General features: G+C 39.8%; 1 protein-coding gene across 6 annotated transcripts in view; it reads left to right on the top strand.

Annotated features, from left to right (window-relative positions):
- nrxn2b (neurexin 2b) overlaps window positions 1-25,908 on the top strand; it is a 715,289-nt gene that overhangs the window by 302,011 nt on the left and 387,370 nt on the right. For all 6 annotated transcript variants that reach the window (XM_067579159.1, XM_067579157.1, XM_067579160.1 and 3 more), the window contains one exon: window positions 12,056-12,357. In XM_067579159.1, coding sequence (XP_067435260.1) covers window positions 12,056-12,357 — 302 coding nt within the window. The remainder of the gene's footprint in view (window positions 1-12,055; window positions 12,358-25,908) is intronic.

Genomic DNA, 25,908 nt, shown 5'->3' with positions numbered 1-25,908 from the left:
AAATCTGGATTTATGGAACTATGCAGTGAGAACAATCAAATGCTGTTATAGCAGCATGTTGTTACAACAGCATTTGGTTTAAACAATTTTATAGTAATGAGTTTTTGGAGCTGGTTTTAGTTTGGAATTGTGTCAAAAACAAGGTTTTGTTGTTTAGCAGTCATTGTTTCCCACTCTTCTACTTCACCCCACCCCTGAGAACATCCTTCCCTGAACAGAGTGGGTAGACATTGGCACCACTCATTTATTAGTAACCATGCTGTCATCACATCTCTACCCTGACTTCTTCACAATTTGTACCCCTCATGTGACTCTTAACAACTGCTCTAACTGCCATATGACCTCAAAAACTCTCATTACCTTTAGCTCCATGCCTAAAAGAACTGGCAATGCCTCTCGAATGAGCAGCAAAATGTTTTCAAAACTACACATCATGTTCATCTTCTTTTGACTAATTACTGCTACATACCACTTTCCTTTTTCCTCCCACAACTGATTAAGTTATGAGTCTGGTTCTGTAAATGGGCAAAACACTATCTATAAACGTCTGAACATGCTACAGTTTATCATGTTGCATCAAAGTACTTTCTGGCAGGAAGTGGCCTTGTGCAATCATGATATCTGTGTCAATGACCATAAACAGCTCCCTCCAAGTTGCTGCCATTGAATGCTGCACACAAGGGCATGACAATGATGTGTAGTTACTTAAGGAGACAAAAGCTTCTCTCACTTTCTCTGCTGAAACTTTGTGTTTTGGGGAACTGAACCAGTAGTCTTACAGTCAACAGCCCACTAGTTAGAAAGAACTAATCTTGATATTTTTAGTTTTATAAAAGGGAGCTGATTTTGGAAACTGAACTTGGAGGACATGTAACAATTTACACAGAACTCCTTTAATTTTTCTCTTTTGTATTTGCTCTGAATTTTACATACATTTTACAAGCAAAAAAATGCTATCTACTCTACTCTTCTATGGAATTCTATCTAATACATCAGCGGACTAAATCCCTTTTAAGCTTCTGTGTTCTCTTTGTTGTCCAGTCTCTGAACCTTCTGAGCTGATAATTTTACATTCACTTTCAAATATCAGTGGACATATTGATCAAGTATGAAAGCTTACAAAAAGGAGTTTTCCAAGAGTCTTGCTTTGCTGTCTGTAGGCATTGTACATTTCATTTCCACCCACAAACTCAGATTAATTCCAGAATTTAGTTTTTTATGTGTGGGCTTCATTAGGATTCCACCAGAGTACCAGAGGGGTACAAGTTGTTGTAAAAAATGTTTGTTGTTGAAAGACTTGCCAGATCCCTGTGGTATTTGTTACAATGCAGTTTTGACATGTCACCCTTATTTGTTTAATAGTTTAAAAGTTGTCAGATACACAATGCCAAATTCTCCTTTCCTTGCCTCATACCAAACTCTCTCCTTGTCTGCAAGCAACCATGTTTTCTAGCTCCTCCGTGGGCAGTTACACAGTTTTTCGATACCAGGTTCAAGAGGTCAAATGCCTTTAGCAACAAGTTTCGCTCATTAAAACTTCCTCAGCTGAATGAATGCCTTATTAGCGGTTCAACTTGTTGGATTAGTTATTCCCTCTCTTTCAAAATTGGCATTTACTCAATGTGACTTGAACTTTCTTCTTCTTCTTATGTGTTTGTGGGTTTTTTTGTTTTTTTTTTACTCTAAGCGATTAGTCTTACCCTTTGCAGCTTCCTCATGGTTACCATTGTACTCTTGTACAATTCTCCAATACTACAATTTTCTATGGTCTGTAGTCTCTGTTGGAAGGGTATGTGCTACTTCCATGACAAGGTGTCCCCAGCTGCTTTTTTTCACCTGCCAGGGATGAGCGTCACAGGGTGGGTATAACGTACAGGAAGTTCACACTGTCGTCCTGAGTTTCACCCCCAACTAAGCAAGGCTCCTGACCGATCGGTAGAAGTTGCTAATGCAGCAACAATGATGTATAGACTCATCGGTTTCCCATACAGCTGATTGTGTTTGTTGGAATACATGACTATGGTGGAGGTACCTCTATGGGAAAGTGAACTCCAATCTCGGTGGTGTCAAAAGGTCAAAGACATCATTGGAGGGAAATAGAATGAGAAGAAGTATCTTGTCTCGCTGTGTACAACATCAATTACTCAGCATCCACCTGAAGAAATCAGACTGTCCTTATTTCCCAAGGATTATGTTTATAAAAGAGGAGGCCAACTCAATGCTGCAGCACTCATCAGCTTTAATATAATAATGGGCATACACACACACACTCACACTACTACACTAAACTGCTACAATACACTAACACCACTGCCGGCGACGACATTAACATATTAAGTAAAGCAGTTTACAATGGATAATTCTTCAGGCAATTTGCCAAGGATTCTCATACAATTAAAAGAACCCACATAAAACAGCATCAGGCACACGTCCAAATAAATGCATTGTCTTTCATTTTTCTTTGCTCTATTGGTAGTAATTTGTGATAAACTTTGTAAGAGTGTGCATTTCATTAAATTTGTTACATGTGTCTCTTTAGGCTGTCAGTTAACATTTTAATATAACTAAAGGCTGCTTTTTGTAAGAGTAGCTTATATATTATATGTGCAGGCGGTATGCACGTGATTGCCATTTTTGAAAACGTCTTTGTGCAAATATGCAGAATATGCAAATCTTTTTTGTCTTTTGCAAGACATTTTCACCACACTTCAATATAGAGTTAATGAGCCAAACCTGACCAATGCTCACTGGAGTCATAGGAAGAAAACAATCTATACTTCAGTATTCCACATGGTTTCTTTCATGTTGCTGAGGTAAAATATGAACGTCAGTCTGATCACTCTAGCAGAGAATGGCCATCTATGTGAAATAAGAAGTGTACAGTTACAGTTATCTTGGATATAAGTCTGATTTCCTATGGTAAATAATCTTGAGTTGGCAATTGCAAACAGCTACCTACAGTCACTTTTCATAGGAGTTACAGTTGTACCACCCATGGTATTGATTTTGATTTTTAAAGTTGACTTTTCTGGTCCTAAAAACGTTTAAAAAAAATAATCCAATGAAAAGGTGGATGGAGGTGTTTAGGTCACTCTGCCCTCATCTTGATTCCAACACCGAAGAGAGAGGGTGTCTCAGAAATAAGTCTTGTGTTAACTAACAATGGCACTCTGTAATGTGATACAAGGTTATGTGTACAAGATGTGTGGGTAAGTGCAACTTGATGATGTGGGGGCTCACATAGCTCAAGCGAGGTGCATGTTCTGGCTCAAGTTAATAGGGCTTATTATGTACTTTGTCTGCCTTGCAATCAGCTCCCTGTTTGCTAAGGAGCCCACCATTCAGGAGCACAAGCCTATTGTTAGTGTCAGTTTATTTGACGTTTTCTTTGTGTCCTGGTTGGGCATGAACAGCTCTCCACTGTAATAATAAAAAAAATTACCTGCTAGACACCCACAGAGAAAAGCTCAAGTTTGTCATTTCCATTTAAAAAGTACCATTATACATTCAAATGCCATGAAATGCAACTGCCTGACTCTCTCAGCCCTTAAAACTATATATAAATAAGAAAAAAATAAATAAAAACAACAATAAGTAAGAAATCCCACAAATAATAAATCACTATGAGTTATGTGAGTGCTTACTGTTCAGTAATCTAACAGCCTCGGGGTAAAAACTGTCTTTGACGCAGCTAGTCTGAGTTCTGATGCTCTGTAAGCGTTTTTGCGAGGGAAGGAATGAGAACAGACCATGTGCTGGGTGGCTGGTGTCCTCCATAATACTTAGGGCCTTCCTTCTGCAGTGGGGGGTGTAAATGTCCTGAATCTGTGGCATTGATTTTCCTATGATTTTTTTTTAAAGCCGTTTTTACTGTCCTCCTCAGTTGTGGTCTTGTTCAGTCAGGTTGCCAAACCACACCAGTATGCCTCCATTAAGGATGCTCTCTATAGTAGCCTGGCAGAAATTGACCAGGGTTTTTGTGGACATTCCATATTTTTTAAGGTATCACAGAAAGTATAGTCTCTGTTGCACCTTCTTAATGACACAATTGGTGTTAAGAGACCAGGAGAGGGAGTCTGAGATCTGAATGCCTTATTCACAATTTCAATATGGACATCATTGATGGAAACTGGTGGCTGAACAGTTTTGGACTTCCTAAAATCAACAATTATATCCTTTGTTTTCTAAACATTTAGAGAAAGGTTATTGTCTTCACACTATATGGATAGATCCCTCACCCTCTTCCTATAGGTGTTCTCATTGTTGTCATTTATCAGTCCAATCACTGTGGTGTTTCACAGTGCTGTTATTATGATATTTCGCAACACAGTCATGTGTGAATAGACTGTAGAGTAAGGGACTATGGCAACAACCCTGTCGTACTCCTATGTTGAGAACTATGGCAAATGAGTAGCTGGTATGTGCTCTCACTGTCTGAGGTCTGACGGTCAGAAAGTCATGTAGCCATTTACAGATGGAATTACAAAGACCAAGTTCCCTAAACTTTATCACCAATTTAGATGGTACAATGTACAGAGCTATAGTCAGTAAACAATGTTCTGACATAGGCATTTTTATCTTCAAGATGTTTTAACTCAGTATGTAGAGCCAGTGATACAGCGTGTTCCACAGATCTATTTGTGGTTGACTGGAATGTGAAGGTTTATGTATTTATTAACTAATTTTTCAAAGCATTTCATTATTACTGAGGTAAAACAACAAGTCTATAGTCATTAAGACAGGATATAGGTGTTTTTTTGGGTACAGGCAAAATAAGGGTTTTCTTAAAGCACATAGGAACCACAGAGAGTGACAATGACAGATTAAAAATGTCTACAAAAACATACAATAGCTGACTAGAGCAGCTCTTAAGGACACGACATGGATACTGTTAAAAGAAAGAAAGAGCTGAGGAAAAAGGAACAGAGAGAAAGAAGAAAGAGTACATATGAGGGAGACAGAGAAAGAGGTGGAGTGGAGTCATGAGGCTGCTGCCACGGTGTCTGATATTGCGGTTACAAAATGGATTGTTTCCAAGGCGACAGACAATTAAAGGCAACTGTTTTATCTCCATCAAACCTTATCCTTTACTACTGGAAATGATCAGTGGAGGAAACAGGACAGGCAAACTGTCTCATGAAAATGCTAGACGTAAACTCCAAGAGATGACAGTGAGGGAGGGGGTCAAAAAGGTCCTCACCACACAGTGCTGACACGGTACAACTTGAGACACACCTTGTTTTCAGTTTCATGTCAGGGTTATGAAACCAAACTTACAGTAACAGTCTACCAATGAAGAACACATTTTATATGCAAATCACGCTTGTTTCTGTTCTTACAAGCTCTACGGAAAGATTTACTCTTTCCTTCTTTGCCACCTGCATGCTCCTCCAGCGACCTTCAAATACTGTCAATCAAAGCAACTGCATAAGGGATTTAATTAAAATGAACCATGCACTCTTAAAATGTGACCTGCAGCTACATTTAAAGGTGGAGGAGAAAAAAAGAATCTAATCAAGTGCCTTTATGCCAAGGGCTCTTAAAATGCATGTCCTCTACGAGTCTATGGACTCCTTGTAGACATACATTTTTACTAATAAAGTCAAGTGGGTGATTAGAATGGCAGATACATGCACATTGTACAGGTAAAGTCTACCATACAATGTAAAAGGATGAAACCATGTTAAAGTAACTAATATATTGCCTCAAAAATGTATTTATTCCATCTGATTTTTATTTTATTTTAGATGTAATTTATTTTAGTTTGGCTTAGCTAATCTTGAGCTAAATTTGGACATATATTCTCTACAACTTCTCTAGAACAGTTCCCACAACACAACAATCCACCTCATATAATAATGTCTGAATCCTGTAGTGTTTTATCCACTTGCATCACCTCCAGGAAATGTGAGGCTCTCCATCATCTGAAACCTGGCTCACCCGGATTTCAGTATCAATATTGTGTGTCTGTAAGGCTCAAGAAAGTAAGGCTCAAAAGGCAATGGAGACAACTTAAATGACTCATGCATTACCTCACTGTGGACAGCTCATTCGATATTGACACTGATGCTCTTTTGGTGGCATGCCACAGAACAAAAGATACATTGTAAATGATATGATAGTACATTTGCTATGGCTCAACAAACACCTCTTAAGTGGGGAGGAATGGTCAGTGCAACAAAGAACTTTGGCCTACAGCAAATGAGCTGGGCAGATTGCAAATTATAGCCCCTTCATTACAGGATTGCAATCAGTCCATGGATCAATACATCCAGTAATCACCTGCTGTACAGAGAAAGGAGAGTGGAGAGGATTGACGGTGGGAGCAATGTTCCTCTATTTAAGCCTTGTGTCAATGGCCCCACAAAGAGGCAGAGATCCATAAATGTATCCACAAATTACCAACTCAGCTAACTAGATAGTGTCACAGGCTAGGTCAGTGCTAGACGTAAAGGGGGGAAATAGAGACAGCAGACACCTATAATAGAGAATTGCTATAGGAATTCTACATTAAAATGTATGATTTTTGTGATTCATGAAATATTATTATATGTCATTTCATGAAAAACTCATAATAGCAATAGCATAGTGGCACAATAGCATTGTTAATGTTCTGGTCAAGTTCATTGCAAACATGGCAACCAACTAGCGGTCCTGTTACACCCGGTTCCGGAAAAAATAGGTGGGGTGACCAAATAAAACACATTTGCCACGATGCAGCTTGGCATCATCTGGAAACATCTGGCATCATCTGCGTTAGCCAGTCAGGTGCACATTCCTCGACTAAGTACCTTGTAATGTGATTTTTGAGAGGAATGATGAAAAGATTGCCACCGTGATAACCTCCCAGAGTTGTAAATTCATGTTTCATTTTTATGATCGTTTCTATGAGAGTTTTTGTTCAACACAGTGCTGTTTTTGACCTGCATGAGAGGCTCCATTCTCAGTAAAAAAGTCTGGGTCGGCTTCAAGTTGATTTGGAGGTCCAGGCCAGTTGAGTTTGATTCAAAATTGGCAAAATCAAGTATCTTTTTCAAAATCGATGCAAACCCTGTCAGTTTTGGTGGATATAACCTCTCTGTATACTGGGTAGTGTAGATCTGTCTGCTGAGAGTCTTTAGTTCTTTTCATTTCTTTCCTCCATTGTGGCATGCTTCATGAAAACAGCTGTGGATATAAAAGGGAAATGTTATGTGCGCCAGAGTTCTATATCACTGCCTAGGTATTGAGTTGGTGTGTTTGTCTGTTTGTTTACTTATGTTGTGTTTTTTGATTTTTTTTTTTTTTTGTTCCCGTACATGTGCAAGGTCTTTAACACTGGCCAAACGTTTAATAAACAAACTGTTTTTCCCAGCAGTTCATTGGCCTTTGTCTGTGCCTCAGAGCTAGCACAGGACACTAGCCACTGTCTGTGGACCCAGCAGGCCTGTTTGATTCATGAAGCAGCATCAAAGCGTTCATATGCCCCGTACATCTCCCACTACTTTCTCTCATCTCATTGTTGAATCGTTTCACCAAAGCTGTCGGATACTCTCTCTGCAGGGTGGACGGCACTCGTCGGAAACTAATAGAGGGTGACTGTATATGCACATGCGGGTGTGTTGGTACGTGTGGGTGTGTATGAACAGTGAAGTAATGTGATGTGACGAGTGGATTTGCCAGCATGTGGTCATCTAGAGTTTGGATGCTTTCAAATGCACACACATACATACACTTGTGTTATTCCATTCTCTCTGTTCTAATTCGCCTAAAACTACCTAATTACTCCTGATATGTAATCCAATTGGCCAAAAAGCACTATGTTAAGGTTCATTATGCGTTGACTAATGCACCACACAAGTTTGGATGGAGCTATTCATGCAGCTCATCTTATTAAACCTGCTCTCTCTCCCAGTCTGAGTGGAATCCAATTTAATCACACATGCCGCACTGTGCTTTTATTACAGTAATATCCACCAAAGACTACTACCCTAAAATGGCATTTTTGGGGCAGCATTGACAAACACAGATTGCATTTGTGTTCTCATGACATTTTATAACCATTTATGATGCTGTGTTTTTCCAGAATGGTGACACTTGTTACAAATATCAGTAGATCATAATTCATGACATCGCTATTGCTAGCTCGCAAGCTAGACAGCATACTAACTTACACAACCTGATGCTTATTCACTCGTGGCTCTGTGCTCAAGTTAAGCTATAGCAGCCTGTTAACACAGTATGTGTGTGTGGGTTGGACTACACAATGGTCCAAGTCAATGGCATTGATTCTACACAGGTTGGAATTCCATCCTCTTCCTCTCTCCCTCCTCCCCTTCACTCTTTCACTGTGTATTTCATAGAAATGAAGTTCCCCTTTCAAGAACAATGATGTCGCAGAGAGCAAGCTGCTTGACACATCGACTGCAGCAAAGTCCTTAGCTATTGCCAGTGACATGATTGTGACAGAGGTGGCAGTAGAGGTTGAGGTCACTGAATCCATTTCGTGTATAAAAGTAGAAGGGAGACTGGAAAAGTGATTTCTTTAGGATGCGGTCTAAACTAAGTTGGATCTGGAGTGCTTGGAAAATGAGGTGATATTGCACTGATCCCTTGTTTGAAATGTCTAACTCAGCCAGCAAAAGCTACAACAGTACTATTTTTATCAGTAGATTCATGCCTGCTTTTCCTTCTTCTCTTTTGTACTTGCATCTTTACATTTTTTGAAACCATTGAACTTTTGAATCCGACGTGTAGGAGATGTAGCCTGAAGTGCAAGCACTACCAAAGGCTTCTAAAACCGGGTAGACGTGGGCAGATGATAAACATCGGGTTCCCTCATCACATCTGCTTATTCATGAAACAGTTGTTAGGTTATATTGCTCTGCCTAGACACGCGGAGTATCATTTTTGACCCCTAAAAATACCAAGTACTAAAGGTCTGCACCCCAATTGCATTGAAATCAAATACCAGAGGAACTCAACATTTAATTAATAATAAAGATGCTATTACGGGTGGCTAAATTTCAAATGAGTCATTTCAGTAATGTAGTCAGGGCCTTCTGTGAGGTTAATTGAGACCTTGACAGCACTCTAGTCTCTGCTGCGTGCTCGTGTGTCTTGTCTTACCTCTGGCTACAGCGTCGGCTCTTGGGCTTTATAGAGAGAGATTTGATCTGAGTGAAAAGCGTATACTGTTAGTGTGTATGTGTATGTAGTCACAAGAGTGCTACCATGGGAGCAAGAGGACAAGATAGAGATGTACAGTAGATGCAAGAAGAGAAACAGATGTATAGCGACAAGCACATATTCATGGGAGCTGAAGTGGTCTCAGAGAAGGGAAAGAAAAGTCATTCTTTATATTAGTTTTTGTATCTTGAAAGCCGAGGCTGAAGTGATCTTCTTTTCTCTCCGGGGAAACTGGGAGGAAGGCTTTTCCAGTGTTCTGCGTTGTAGAAGAGGATCACCAACTTCCTGGAGCATACAGGATATACAGAAAATGACTTAACTCAACTAGCAATATGAGATGGATCAGTGTCAATTTCTGGATAATACTGCAATGCATTACTGGCTGCTTAGTGTTGGTTTTTGCTACCTCTGCCTCTAAAGTCGAGAATAAAAACCATATGATTGTGTTAATTTTGAAATAATCCATTGAGGGACATTATTGGCATTGTGACCAAATTAACTAGTGCAACCGTGAAAACCGTCCCACCCGTCCTCTCCTGTCACTCCCTGATCCTCTCTAGCTTTATCTCTTCCTCTCAGCCTTCTGTTCATTAAACAGACATAAACAAAAGAAAGTTTTTTGTTTGCAGCTCGTGTCTCTCCGTTGCATGCGGCTCAGTCTCGCTGAGCTCATGGAAGCAATAACAAGCAGTTTGTTACCGTTAACAGCCCATACTTTGGGAGGGGGTCCAACTTAATACATAATTGAAAATGGTTGCTGTGGTCCATTTGCTACGCTTTTGTTCTTCCTACATCAGCAACGCAGGCACCGCCAGGAGGCTGCTCTTGGGGGATTTGCTATTTTTTCTCTGTCATTTTTCCCCTCCATCTCTTTCTCTCTCTCCTTTGATGCCTTTTTTTCGATGACAATTCACACTTCAGTTGAGATTGCTCTAAATTTCTATTTCAGCCAAAATGCTCTTTTAAGTAGCTGTCTCTCTGTCTGAATGCCATTCGTCCCTCACTTCCTCGTTTTTACCACCACATAAAATGTTTTCTTTTATGTGAGTGCATGCACCCATATTATGTGGCTATGTTTGTCTCAAAGTGAGCTCCATCATCCCTTTTAATGTTTCAGAAGTAGAGCAGTTAGAATGTCACTTAACACAACACTCGCTCGGCCTCTCTTCTTGAATCACATTTCTTTTTTCATATAAATCCATAAAGCATTTATTTCTTAACTTAATGTTAATGAATTTGTGTGATCAACTTTTCCTTAAGTTGGCCATATTTAACAGTCCATGGTCATAAAAGGTCACATCTGTCAAATGGACACAGTATTATCCATCACCACTCTTCTCCTCTCACCTGAGATTGCTCCTGTGCGAACTCGCTTGCTCATGAGATTTGGCTTTCAATCTGCCAGTGGACCACCCCTCTGGCTAGCCTCAGCTTCTCTCCCTGGGGAAATGCACCAAGGTCTTGGACTGATTTTGTTGTAATGGAACTTGAGGATAAACTAGATTTGATGATCCATACTGGGACCTCTTGGAGGTTTGAGTTTGCGGCCCCCCCGTTTCAGACCTAAACCTCATTACCTGAGGCTGATTCTTCAATCTGGTCTCCCCAAGGAGACAGAGGTGGGCAGGGGCAAACGAACACAGGAAGTGGAGTGTCACTTCAGATCACAGCTCATGTTGGGAAACCAGTTGATTTGTATCACTGCGGCGCGGAGAAGATTTGTGCCAAAGAATATAACTATATAAATAAACTATATGTACATATAATCACAAGAAACAGTATGGATTACTGAGTAGATGAATGCTAATTTTTCCCAGGCCCGCTGATGTAAGTGTCCACACTTTGACTCGTGTGATTGAGGTGTCACTATTGTGAGTGTTGCTGCAGCTGTACTCTCTGTTCTGACAGCTGCAGGTGTTTGTTCAGTTCCTGACAGATGCACATTGTGTCCTCCTCCTGCTGCTGTTAGGCTGCTGTTAGACATGTGTCCATTGTACAAACTGGCTGTTTTGACTGGCAGTGTGTGAACAAAGCTCACTGCAGTGGAAGGAGGCCATGTGCTACAGAGTGACAGACAGTAGGAAAGTTGTCAAACACCTTTTCTTCGCTTTTAAGTTTGGCTTTTTCGAGCTGCTCCTCTTGGCTCCACTTTGTCTGGTCTTGGCATTCATTCTTCTTCTGTTATTTTCTCTGCTGTTTCTCTTCCCCCCACCCCTTAATTCTAAAATCCCCTCCTCTCTAATTTCTATCCCAGCTGTTTGCTTTGCTCTGATGGAAGTAATTTTATTTCACACATGACACACTGCTGCTGCTGATTTACTCCAAAAATTACTCCATTGCACATGCATCATGCTGAAAGAATTGTATATGTTTCTTTAATGTGTTGTTAATTTATCCATAAACTAAAGCAAATGTTATTTTTGCCCTGTGAAGCTTTGATGATGAGAACATTTCTCGAGTCCATTAGAGTTGCAACAAGAATCAATATTTTAACATTGCAGTCCCTAACCACATCTAAATGGTTTCATCTCAAAATATTTGACCCGTGACATCTGGCACAGAGAAGTGATCACAATTAAGTGTTACATTAGTGTTAGTCCAATGCTTTTTATTTATGTATGAAGAATACCAGTGTTTTAGGATTTACTCTACTTAGAGGCGGGGTTTTAGACTTTTAATAGCAAGAAACAGCTTTTTTTTTTTAAGAAAATGCTTCACTGTTTCTTTTAAAATTATGTTCCTTTGGAAGGGAAACACCAGTGTTCCTTAGTTCTATAGTAGTTAAACAAGCTTCAGCAGACTGATTTTATGATGTAATCCTGCATTCATATGAAATTCCTTTTAACTAATATCTCTTTTTTTTCTTCTTCTGTTTTCACTTCCGCAGGTAAGGAAGAGTCAGTGGCCACCTTCAAGGGCAACGAGTTCTTCTGCTACGACCTGTCGCTGACACCCATCCAGAGCAGCACTGACGAGATCACGCTTTCCTTCCGCACGCTGCAACGCAACGGCCTCATGCTACACACCGGCAAGTCGGCTGACTACGTAAACCTTTCCTTGAAGAGCGGTGCTGTTTGGCTGGTCATCAACCTGGGCTCAGGGGCCTTTGAGGCCCTGGTGGAGCCTGTCAACGGCAAGTTCAACGACAACGCCTGGCATGACGTGCGCGTCACCCGCAACCTGCGCCAGGTAAACACTGCCCACGTAATCCAGGGCCACCGCAGTCGGAGTGGTGCCTCTGTCTGCTACCCACCTTTATCTTTGCTGCTTTATTTAACTCTTTTTTGCTGTCTCCATCTTTTTCTCTTATCTCTCTGTACATAGAGCACACAGGGAATGTTTGTCTCACCTTTCTTCTCTCTTCTCCTGATGCTTGCAGCCCACTTAAACAAAAGTTTATTTTTTTCCAGGTCGGCGTTGAACAGAAGGCAGGTGTCGGTTTTTGTTTTGTTTTGGGATTTTTCTTCATTTCTTTCTTTGCTTTATATTTTTCTCCAAAGCAACCAAAGATCCATGTCACCATCATATTCAAGGGTCATTTAAAGACAAAAGGTGAAAAGTAATCACAGACCTGATGAGAATAAAATACCAGTCATGGTGATTATAATTAACATGGATTGTAATGAAATCAAAGACAACTGTGCATATTTAAGGTGTTAGAGAGGGCATTGTTTCTGTGCTGTTAATGAAAAACTGATGAAAAGAAGTGTTCTTCTCAGTATGTATGCACATAATGTACTAGGCTACACAAATGGAATGCACCCTAATTTATCAAAGGTGACAATGCACTTAAACCCTTTCTGAACAAATTACCCATCGCATCTTTACAAACCTTTAATCGTAGCTAATGGAAAACAAAAGAGCTCTAGCAAACTGAATGTCTATGCATATGTGTGTAAATTGGTGTGTGCCTGTGCATACCAGCTTGTCTCAACTACTTAATTTTTGCACAATGCACAGCAAAGCACTAAAGTACATGTACATACAGTACACTCTCTAGGTGCTGGGCTCTCTGGATGCACCGGGTCATCAATTGGCAGTTGCAGATACCAGCAGTGAGATACAATCAATTTCACTTTCACTTGCCGTGCTTACTACTTCACATTTTTTTTGGTAATTGTAATTGGAATGAATGGCTTGTCAGACCTAATAATGGGCATTGTAAGTGGCCCCGAATGCAAAAAAGCCTGATGTGAATGCATTAACACAAAGATGGTGCATCAACTTCTTTTGTGTGCACCTGCAAAAACATCCCCTGAAAGTTGACAAAAAACAAGCAATTGTATCAAACTTCTGTACTTTTAGCCACTAAAGAAACTCCTCTCCATGCAAAATAGGACAACCTGAGAGAAAAGTGATTCTTAATGTGAACTAAGTGCTGTTAAATTATAGGGGGAAATTTCCATGCCAACCACACTCTGCAATTTCTGTCATGTTGCAATAATATTAATATATATTTGAGTGTGGTAACTTAGACGTGGAAATGGTCCAAGATTTGTGGAGCTGATGTTTTGTTAGCATATGCTGCACTTGCCTTAGGATAAGGGCAAAAATGATCATGTACTCGCAGACACACACACATACAGAGTCTGGGTCAAATATGTTCTCCTGTAGAAAATATGTGTGATCAGCAGAGTGAGACTAGCTTAATGAGTTTGGGAAGCCAACACAATTTTAAAGATTTACAGCTTGAGCCAACCCACCTACCACCAACTGCAACATAACGACCATTAGGCAAATGAGTAACACAGGCAGATACACACATGCTAGACTGAGGTCTGTCTGTCTGTCCATCCGTCCATCTACTTGCCTGTCTGTCTGTATTAACATTTACAATAAAATTTGTTGCATTACATTTCTCATTTTCAGTCAATTCAGGGTAGTACCAATACCACCAGTTAATAAACTATACTTTTGCAACCTTATTAAATATAGGTTTGATCACAAATATAAAGTATTATTATAAAGCTTAACTAGTATTTAAATTTTAAAACAAGTGGGGAAAAGTCTGCAAGTGATTAAATTTGTCAACCAAAGTTAAATCACTTCAGAATTTACATAAAAAGTGTTGCTTCCTTGAAACTATCAGGAAAATCTATTGCTGTTTGGGTGATCTCATTTTACTCATAGAAAAGTTAAAACAAAAATAATGCAAGTTTGTCTTAAAAACAAAAAAAAATATTATTGTTATATTTAGTTAAATGAGTTGTCTTCTGCCCTGCAAGTTGTAGCTGAACAGATATGCATGAACCCTGTCCATGCCTTGAACTAGAACTAACCACCCACACCATCCTGTCCAGGTGATCTCCATTAACTCACATAACAGCTTGAATCCCCAGTGGATCATTGTAATTGACATAACAGGCAGCCTAAGTGTTAAAGAGCTCTCTAGATTTACACTGGACAATCCCACTGAGAGACACAAGGAGAGAGGTATTGATGACATTGACCACCTCTGACCCTGTGTTTACTCCCCGACTGATACCCAGCTGATCAATGAGCACTTGCATGCTTTGAGGTCTCATAGAAAACACATGCATTTACACAGTTACACACATCAGAGAAATTTGAGATTCAGACGCATTGCCTTTGCATTCATATGTTCACACAGTTGTTGAGAAACACCTAAGGATGACACCTGAGAAACACTTAAATGTGTGTGGGAAGTGTTTTCTTTACATTAACAATTACCAACTACCATTTCCAGTCTGTGAAGCAATTAACTATTAGGCTTTAGTTTGACAAATATGAAGGTAAAGATCTCAACAATAACCAATAATAACATATGAGCTGGTGCACAGTGCAAAAAAGAAGCACATGCATATTTCATGCAGCATATTTCAAAACTCATATTTAGTCAAAATATATGAATGAGAATCTGAAAGAAAAACATCCGATTTGTTCCTTAGCAGGATCTCCTCAATCGTAACACACAGTGTCCATAATAGCAGCATGGCAGTGTGAGTTGTGTACTCTGACAAAAAAGGAAACTGAAGAAACACCATTAATCTGTATACCGTCTGTTTTACAGAACCATGGGAGAAATATGACAATTTATAGCATATACAGGATATGTACATGGAACACATTTCAATGCAGTGCTGTCCAGTACTAAGACATTACAAACTATTGCTTCCCAGAAAGTTGTTGTATCAACACTTCATTAATAGTCTAATACATATTGACCATTATAAGGCTTGCAAAGATTGTATTTATAGCAGGCCTGTTCATTTGCATTATGGCTTATATTGCACAAAAATGGCTTTCTCTCTAAAATAGCCCCCCCCCTCACCATATATTGTTTTGTGTATGACATATTTTCAGATTATGTGTGGCCATACACAATTAAAATTGACAAATATGAATTGCAGACAGTTGTCCAACAACATGCACGCCTTGCCCTTCCTACTGCGGTTGGCGGGGTTTAGATTCTAAAAATACTGTTAATTAAGTCAATTTATCTTTAAATAGAATTGTGAATGTAAACAGCGCACCCACACAAACACATCATTATTGTTCTCCACTGCTCCTCACATTAGGGTTAACATGATATCTCATGCTAAAGATTGCCTGCAGTCTACAACAAAAGCATTACATTCCAACTGAGGTTATTGTACAGTCCTTGTGGTCTCAAAAGTCTCATCCACTCTCTGTCTGGTGTTTATAATGGCTCGTGCAACGTCACGCATATCTACTGCTGCATCAGTAAGCTCCAAAATAAGTAAAGCCTGTGAGCTTTCTCAAGCCTTTTTCTCTCTCTGACTCTCTCTCCCTCTGTATGTGTATATTCACCGTCTTTCTCCACAAAACCTATGAATTTGTCAGCTTTGTGCGGGATTAAAATGAAGCAGACAGAATTAGGTGAGGTGATAGGGACTCTCCACCGAGAGAGGAGAGAAATGAGAGGGGGTTGGGGAGGAAAAAGGGTATGTTATGTGCTTAACAAATGATCACAGGTGCAGAGCTCCCCTTGGTGGCATCTGACAGTATTGCAAGTGTGGATGTAGTATATGTTTGAGGAGTTTGGCTAATCCCTTTGGTGTACTGTTGATAGGCAGGCAAGGACACTTGCGTTGACCTCTCATCAGTGCAAGTCTCTCCCCTACAATACACACACAATCCAACCATCCCTCCCCACCTAACGCATACTACAGTTAGCATAAGCAGTAAGCCATCTTTTCCTCTTCATCCCTCCCTCTTCTCTCCCTAACATGATAATGTACCATCATGAAAATATTGTAGACTTCAGCATTGGTGACCACCCTTGACCTAACTCTCCCCCAGGGTCACACACACTGTCTAAACACACTGCAGAAAAAGGAAGGGCAAAGACAGAGATACAAGCCCTCATATCTGGGTGTCTTGGGAAACTATAGATATATCTGAAACACTGCACCAAAACAGAGCACAGTGTGAAAATAGGTCAAATATGAAGTGTGCAAGGACAACGACTCTAGTCAGCATACATCTACTGTAGCAGTAATAGCCCTTCTCTTAATGTATGCACAATGCATAGTTGAAATAAAAACTGCTCATTGTCTACTGTACTGTATCTTCCATGGGTATTGATTTTCTGATATTATTTTTTTTCAAATAACACTTTTGATCTTCCCAGAAACCCTGCCAACACATGAACTAATCCACATACTGCTGTATTCTTGCAGGGATACCTTATCACATTTACAACTGGAAAAATCAGCCACAATTCAATAGAAATAGCTTGGACAGAAACTAAAACCACTGGCGCCTGTGTTATTATGTTCATACCCATTACTTTCATTACAGTAACTCAAAGTCAATCAATCGGTTTGCATGTATTGCAGACTAGCAGTAATACAAGTGCAGATCAGTCAATGTCTGATGTTGAGTGGGACTGATGAATATTTAGTGGCTAATGTATTGCCTTTGAACTTAAGATTTACACACATGTTCAGGTATCAGCAGTGACACAGGAGTATCGAATGAAAGAACAGGAGTCAGCTGATTCAATTCATCAACTTTCACTCCTGTCACATACTCATTATTTCCATAGCTTTGCAATTTAAACCAGCAAATAGAGCAAGTAACTATTTCTGTAACCCAACTTAATTATGATTACACACTAATGTGAATTTACTATTGTGGTTTGTATTCCTGTAGTCAAGCTATTGTCAGGAATTAATATGCCAGTCCAAGTAACACAGTTGATTGCACTCAAAGTTTGTCAGCTTTTACTTTATTTAGTAGTTCTGTTGGTTTGAAATTCAGTTGCTGCTGCTCTTTTTATGAGGATACAAAAGCGGTAAGCAAGATGTTCTCTTTAGACATAGTAAATGGAGAAGCCATTGTAGAAATAAAAGCAGTGCACTGTGCATAAACTATACAGTACACTACCGCATAATGTAAAAGATTAGTAAAAGAATCGCCTGCAGTGTATGACAGGAATGTTTCACTCAGCAGCTCTATAGTTGACTGTAGTGTAGCTTTTGTGGTGGTATTTGTAGGACTCATTCACTTACCTCAAAGATATTGTCAATGTTTTGGTTTTTGTCCGTGGTTTATTGAGATTATAGCAATGCCAGGAAAAATGGGGAATGTCATGCTTTCGATCTAATGGGAAGATAGGAATACAGAAATACAGTAATCTATATACTAATGTATTCTTGGAGGGCCCGCTTCCCATGTTGATGATCACTGCAACAATCAGAAAGGCCTCACATCTCAACGTTCTGTCTGTATACTTAGCAGGCATTTGGGTACCACAGGACACTGTAGGCAGCCAGAGGAAACATGAGACACATAACGCTATGGGAAAGGGAATGTGTGCTTGTGTGTCTGTATTTTTGTGTGTTCATCAGAAGTAGAGAGTGTAAGAAAATGATTGTGTTCACTACACAGAGTGGGAAATGAAGTTTAGTGCTGCTATCTGAGAGAGGAGTATCTGAGCAGTGGGAGCATGGAGAGAGCACTGGGAGAGAGACAACAGTTTGTTCTCTTCTAAGAGAAAGAGAACAGAAGCGAGCTTTCTTTTAATTCCCCAATGTGACTTTACAACCGAAAGCTTCAACATCCCAATGTGTCACAGAACTGGGCCAGTAGCTTTGCCAGCATCTAGAGAGAGAGTCCTTTGAACTCAATATATCTTTTTCTGTGAGCACAATTTTTCTTTCTGTATCACCGTCACCCTTTCCTCCCTTTTATACTCTCACCTACAGTATCGTTGGTCCTTCTCTTGTCTCTGACTGTCGGTCTCTTTCAGTCTACCTTGATGTTCTTTAAGTCCCTCCACTCATGCACATCTCTTTTCCATATAATTGGACCTTGGGTGGACCTATTGGATTAATGCATGGATCAAACAGATTTGCTCATGTTCTTAAAGTGCTGAATGTAGATCCCTGAGGTTCAACTGCCGGCCCTTGGTTCAGCTCGAGCAGGCGAGCTTTGATCTGCATTAGGATCGAGTTCAGCAAAGGCCACATTGAGAATGATAATCTGTTCCACATAGGCAGCAACCGCTATGAACTGTATCAGAATCCAGTGAGGTATTGCAACTTTGAGTAAGTGGATTTCTTTTATTTACTTTTGGACTAAAGAGCCTTAAAAATCCATAGAGTAAGGCAGATAGAGACGTTTGTTTTGCTGTATGCCGGATTGACATAACACACTATAGTGATTCAGCCTACTGGAAAACCTTCATATCGGCTGTTCTACAATCCCCTGCTATACAGGAAGTGTTGTCTTTTACCTATCTAGCAGCAGCAGAAGGGCTTTACTTTCTTTGAATAAACACGTTAGCAGTAACAATAGCATCATTGCTATAACACAAAGAGAAAAAATGAACACTACTCTTCTCTTCATTTTTTGCTGTTTTAATTACTCCTACTACTAAAATGCATCATAAAAAAGTTACTTTCAAAGTTAGGGTCATTGTCAATCCACAGGCACGTGTGGCTGTTTATGATTGTGAGGCTCAAGCACACCCTCATAGTCAATAATAGATCATAAAACTTTACACACACAAACTTTACAAGCAGCGAGACAACATTACATAAAAACCAATAAGGCAAACATAGTTATTCAGTTGAGCACACACACAGACTACACTTCTTCTAGCCATCATGCATGTCCTCCATACATAATAAAAACTGGTGCTATGTATTCACATTCAAAATACAACACTGTTCTCATGCCATTCTCACATATGCCCTTTCACCCATACTACTGTATGGGTGTTATAAAAAGAAACCAAGTTAAGGGATGGAAAACCTATGGAAAAAATTGACTTTCCACCCAAAAAATTATGGTTTACTTTTAAAATTAAACACTTGCAGCACAGTTGCTGTCATGACTGAAAAATCAGGGAGAATAGTGGCTATTTATTAGTGTTGTAAGTTCTGCATGCTGTGCAATCTTCTAAAAGCTTCATCTCATTTGAAAATAATGTGTATGTTGTATAATGTTAAACCCTTCAATCATCATTCAGTCCCTGATATGTTGTAATCCCAGTTACTAAGACATCACGATATTTAAGAGTAATGTTTTAATCATGGACTGTATAAAAATAATGGACATAGTCATCGTGACGTCACCCATTGGTTTGTGGACTCACGTTTTGAAGCCTTGAGTCTGGCATTTTGACTATCACCATCTTGGATATTTGGAGCCATAAGTGATGAGAAGTGACCATATTTGGACGAGAGGTCGGAGCTGACCTGCTAGCTTGGTTAGCACGGTGCATCGGTTATGGTTAACTGATAATGCTAATGCCAATGTTAATTTTCGCTAGCGAAAATTGGACGTAAAACCGTTAAACACACAATATGTAATTTCAGCCGCTACGGGTCTCGCAATCAAAACAATAACAAAAGATGGAATGTGTTGACGTTGTTAAGTAGTGTGGGATCATGAGAGTAGTTGTCTTCATTGTTAAACAACTAGCTTCTTCAGGTTTGGATTACTCCAGTGTTTTAGGATGTTTTTACCGGGAGTTGATCTATCTGCAGAGGTCTCCTCCTCTCCAAAACAAACAGACCAGGTGATTAAAACTGGCAAAAACACTGAATAAAGCAGTTTCACGTAAAAAATCAGTGTTTCTCTGACTCTGTTCAGCGGGCACATGACGTCCATTAGGGGTTGCCAGCTGTGCTGCTGCTAACGTTTGCTCACCTTGTTTCTCTGATAACTTAAGATCCAGATGTTCAGCAGGTTTTTAGCGGGAGCCGAATTATCCACAGAGGTCTCCTCCCTCAAAAACAAATATACACAGGGATTAAAACCGGTAAAAATACTGAATAAAGCTATTTCACGTAAAAACAAAAAAACAGTGTTTCTCCGCCAATGTTCAGCGAGTACCAGACTTCTGGGAAGGGCTGCTAGGTGAGCTGCTGCTAATGTTTGCCCAGTTTTTTTCTCTGATAACTTATATCCAGACGTTTGATGACTAAAATCCTTCATCCAGTTAAAAGATATAGTTAAAAATGACCAAGATCTAAAAAGTTTATCATAAAAATGTGGCTTAAAACTGAACAAAAGTCAATTTATTACAGTGTCTGTCAAACAAACACAACGCCGACATATTATCTTGTATGCATATACTGTACTCTTTGGTAGACGCCATTGTGGCAAACAGCCACAATGCCGATTTATTATCTTGTAGGTGTATATTCTATGGTAGATGCAATTGTAGCGGACAAACACAACACCAACGCATGCATCTTGTGCACGTATACTCTAGAGGGGTATGATGCCATTGACAGGTGACCAAATGAAACGGACTGTTACCTTAAAACATTAAAATTACAGATTTCTCTGGGTTTGAAAATTGTTGGAAACATTTGGGATAATGTAAGTACACAACTCAACAAAATATATAACACAGGTCTAGTTGTTTTTAGACATTATAATGCGAAATAGTTACATATTACAGCTTTAAAACAAAATGCACATACTGGAAAAACTGAACAGCCTAATCCTTAGAGGGTCTTTTAGTACAACCAAATATTGAACAAGACTTTTTTAGATTCATTCAACTTTCATGAACTGAAAACAAACTGAATAGTGACAGCTACAGCTACATCTATTCTCTGAATCCGGGGTTATGCCATGGTTATGTTACCTAACCAATATTGTTGCCATGGTAGCAACTTGTCAATCACAACATAGCCACACCCTAAAACATACCCTGCTTTATTGTCCCATTTAAATTAAATGGGACCATAATTTACAAAATGAACATCATGCTGTATTGAAGACGACTTGAAACTAGCAATTGAGTCCATAAACTCATTAGGAAAGTGTTTACTGAGGTAATAAATCAAGAGAGAAGTAGGGTCCTTTTCTCATAGCTTTCCATATAATCAGACTTCTTTTTGGAGCCAGTGGAGTCGCCCCCTGCTGACCATCAGAGAGAATGCAGGTTTAAGTCAATTCCGCATTGGCTTCACTTTTCAGACCCGGAACTACCCGCTTGGTTTTAACTGGCAGGGCATGGTGGGAAAACAATCACATTTATTTCAGATGAGCCCAACCCCTTCAATCAATACTAGCAGATGTCTGGACACCCCCCTTCTCATTGTTGTCCTTTCTATATCTACCTCTCTCACTTGTTTTCCATTCATTTCTGTAAGGCATGATCAACTGCAATTACCTTGCCTCCTCCTCCTCCATCCTTCCTCTCCCTCCCCTCTCATCCAACTTTCCTCCAAGAGGCAGCTAGAATTCCTAAGGGAGAGCCAATCAATCCCTCTGTTGCTCCTCTTCCCCTCCCTCCCTCTCTTATTTTCACTCTGTCTCTCTCGTCCATTCTTTCCAGCAATTTGTCACTTAGCAACAGTGTCTGCTATGCTGATGGGTAGTGAATCGTCCCTGGCTGCAGTACTCCAGCAGTTGCATTAACCCTTTCCCCACAACTAAGTCCTACAGAGAAGCACTATGATATTACTGATAAAAGAATGACTGAAACATCCTTTTTAGTAGGAAACAGCATTTTGAAACCCTCTTTCCTTGGTCCTCTGAACCTGCTATGTACTTACATGCAAGTGCAAAAAAAGACAAAAAGTAATTCTGTTAAACTATTGGGCAAATCAAGTTAATGAGTGACTGGTTACTCCAGTAATTTTACTCTGGAAACCAAGGTTTACATGTAATAGCCACCCCACACTTACACCTTGTGGATTAGTTCACATGTTAGCATCTCAATAAGGTCAGAACAATGTGTTTAGCATAATGACAGATTGAACCTCTTGTAGCCGAATTGAAAATGCAATTTAGAGTGCTCATCTGTGCCAACACATACAGCACACACTTTTACATTGGTGATAGGAATTGCTATTCAAGGCAGGCAGGAGTAGTGGATTTGTTTGATGTTCATAATGACATGCTAACACCTCTGTAATCCGCTCTGTTTACTGCCAATGACATTTTAAGTATTCCTAATGTGCTCCAGCCGTGCTGAGAGGAGATGGGGGGGGGCACAGTTGGTGTGCGGGTGGATGCATGTTGGGAATTTTCCCCCGTTTCTTTCCCCATGCTGATCAGAGGTCAACACCTAAAGCGCAGCTTCTGCCTGTACATTGCCCAAACTGCAAACACCTCATGCTATGAAACAATGGCACAACTGTTTGATACCAACACTAAGCGGTTCTGTGCATTTGAGGAAAAAAAGTTAATTTGCATCACATTTACACTTCATTAGCATATCCGCCTGCATTCCCACATTCACTCATTCATCAGCCTCATTTGCCACTACCTGCACAAGCACTTTCATGTTTATTCATCCTTCTGTCTCACAGACCTATAATCAGATAACAAATCTAAGCACCATTAGCACATTCAAACAGGTGGGAACAGGTCATAAAATGTTGCTGAGACAGAAACTGGTAAGAGATCGAGAAAGAGATTAAGGGACAACACAAGACCTGTGAACAGTGTGAAAGACTTTGGAAGAAAATAAGGAAAGGAGGTAGTAGAAGAAATAACACAAAGTCCCCATGAAATTAAGTATTTTTAATTCAATTTAATTGAAAAAGACCTTGCAATCTTGCTTCACCTTTATTGTTTATCTTTTTTTTCTCACTTTAAATAATTGGTTGGATTCTACAAAATTCCCTTGTTGTTTTTTTGTTGTTGTTGTTTTGTTTTTGTTTTGTTTTTTTCTTATATACCACAGCCAAGAAGGCATAAAGGAGACGCAGATCTCCACCAGGTGTGTCTGGGGGCATGTATAGTCTCAGCTTTCTTTAAGATGCATAGAATATTGTAATGGTGTTGTAACTGAGCATCCTCCTGGGTTCGCCTAAATGTATAAACTTAATAAGGAAACAGTAAACGCGATGATAAGTCCAATATTCTCAATTTAAACAATTTATTTAGGACATTTTGTTGTAACACACCACACAAAATAAAACCCCTCTTTACCTCCCTCTCCCCTCCCAAACAAAGAAGAGTTGAATCCCACTCACTTGCCCCTCCTGGCTCCCTTACAGTCAAAATGGTATACCTAACTCTAGTTGTTGCGTATAAAACGCGTCATAAAATAGGTTTTTCAACAGTTGTGAATCACTGCACCTACAAGAGGTCCTTGAGCATACATTCATAAATGTGCACAAAAAATATTAGGCTGATGGGTCCAGTAGTATGCAAGATTAGCTGCGGACAGATACACACACGGACACACATGACCAAATGCATAATCTCCTCCAGGCTTACACCTGATGGAGATAAAAAATAGTCCAACATAATGTCACATTGTTTACTTCACACAATGAAGGTACAGTGAATTCAACTGAAGAATGTACCGGTAAGCTTCTCCTTAAAAAAAGCAGTTGATCAATATAAATCTTGTAATTTAGGATTGTATAGCCATATCCCGATGAGTTGTTACGGTAGCTCAGTAGCCAGTTTACAAAGAGAGATGCAGCCATTCAGTCAGAGACAGGGATGATAGGAAGAAAAAGAGAGTTATGACCATCCGCATTGCCATACACAATATCTTCGACTGCAATTTTCATGCACACACACACACACACACCTACACAGAAGCGCACACTCTCACACACTGTTTGTTTGCAGACTTCTCCCCACCGTAATTGCAGTGACATTTATATTTGCACCTGAAGCCTGTCTGCCAGTTTCCATTACTTGGAGCTAGACTTAGAGAGAGGCAGACTAGAGTGAATGCCAGATGATTGGAATGAATGCAGAATCAAATGTACCTGAAAGAGCTATTCTGAATCAAAGCCCTGCTCCTCTCTATCTGACAGGGTCACCCACAGAGTGTCTGTGTTACAGAGAAACACCCAATATACCACAGAGGCATAAATACCCAGCAAGGCACATAAATGTACTGTATATAATATTGATGCTCAACTTTATACAGCCAAAAGATTTAGATTATACTTAATATGTTTAAAACGCATACCGAATTTTCATGTGTGAAATTTTCACCTAATGACAAATGGCACCCATTCCCTCCCCTCCCACCCCATAATACTATTCCACAATATCACTTTTATCACTTATTTCTAAAGGCTCCAATTGGAAATTTATGAGAGAACAATCATCAGTCATAGAACTTTCTCAGTTACAATGATAAATCTATCTGGACTGGGAATCTTGGCTCCGCTGCACAATCCATTGATCATTTTCACAGCTTTGTCATTAAATATTTATTCAGCTTATTCACTGGTGGCCACAGTTCAGTAAGGTCCACTGTGACGACTGTGTAAAAGATCAGCAACTCAACAAAAAACATAATTTTACATCTCATTCAACTCTGGTTGGCATTCTGCGTGTCATTATCTTCATGTTGACAGAGGTATGTCAACCCTGTCACCTGCCTGTGAAATGTACAGCTACAAAACGCAGATTGTGAATTACCATGTGAACAGTATGAAGATTAGCTAATTTCTCCTCCTTCCCTACCCCATTCCCCAATATTTAATACATGAAGGTTTTCTAGCCCAGGGGGTCCTTTGAGACGGATGCAACACAAAGTTGTTAGTCTGGGCCCGTGGTTGTTTACATGACTGGGAGTTTTATCCTCCATTAGCAGACATCGGCATTCACAGCCTTCGTTTTCCCACATGGGTCAATTACAGAGAGGGTGATGGGCTGTCACAGCATGGGCTCCAGGCATGTTAGGTTTAAGGCTTGAAACAAGCGCAGTGCATGGGAGAGGAAATTTACTGTATGAGTAAAATTAGTGGTACGGAAAGGGCTGAGTCTGTCTATTTTGGATACTTATGCATTCCGACTCCCTCTTGTGTACTGTAGTTGTTTATCTCCAAAATCCCTTGCTAGATTTTTTTTGGTGCTCTCAGTTGTTGTCAGCTCACTGTATTTTCTCAGCACTATACTTTCCTCCTTTCTGAGGAGAACAATTTGGCACTCCTGGGATACTTTTAGAGACCTCATTTACACTTAGTCACTTCATGCATCTTGGGCAGATCGGATAGATATCCAATCTCAAAAAAGCCAAGTGCAAATGCATCCAAGAAGCATTCAAGATTGATTGAAATATAGCCAGAAATACAGTATAGCCAAATGTTAAGGAGGTGTAAATGCATCCATCTGTCTAAAACTACTCCTCCCAACTGTAACTGCGTCAGCAAACAAGAAATAGCCTCTCACAGGGTCTGTCCTGTCTTGTTTTCCTTGTAATAATGGCCAAGTTACACTGAAATTAGCTGCCATTCTCTCTGTCTCATTAAAGCAACAGGAAAACATGCCATGTGTCTGATCAGGATTGAGGGAGCATTGATC

The sequence above is a fragment of the Thunnus thynnus genome, chromosome 22 (genome assembly GCF_963924715.1).
Source record: "Thunnus thynnus chromosome 22, fThuThy2.1, whole genome shotgun sequence".
In the NCBI taxonomy this organism is placed as follows: Eukaryota; Metazoa; Chordata; class Actinopteri; order Scombriformes; family Scombridae; genus Thunnus; species Thunnus thynnus.
This window is presented reverse-complemented; position numbering and strand designations above follow the sequence as displayed.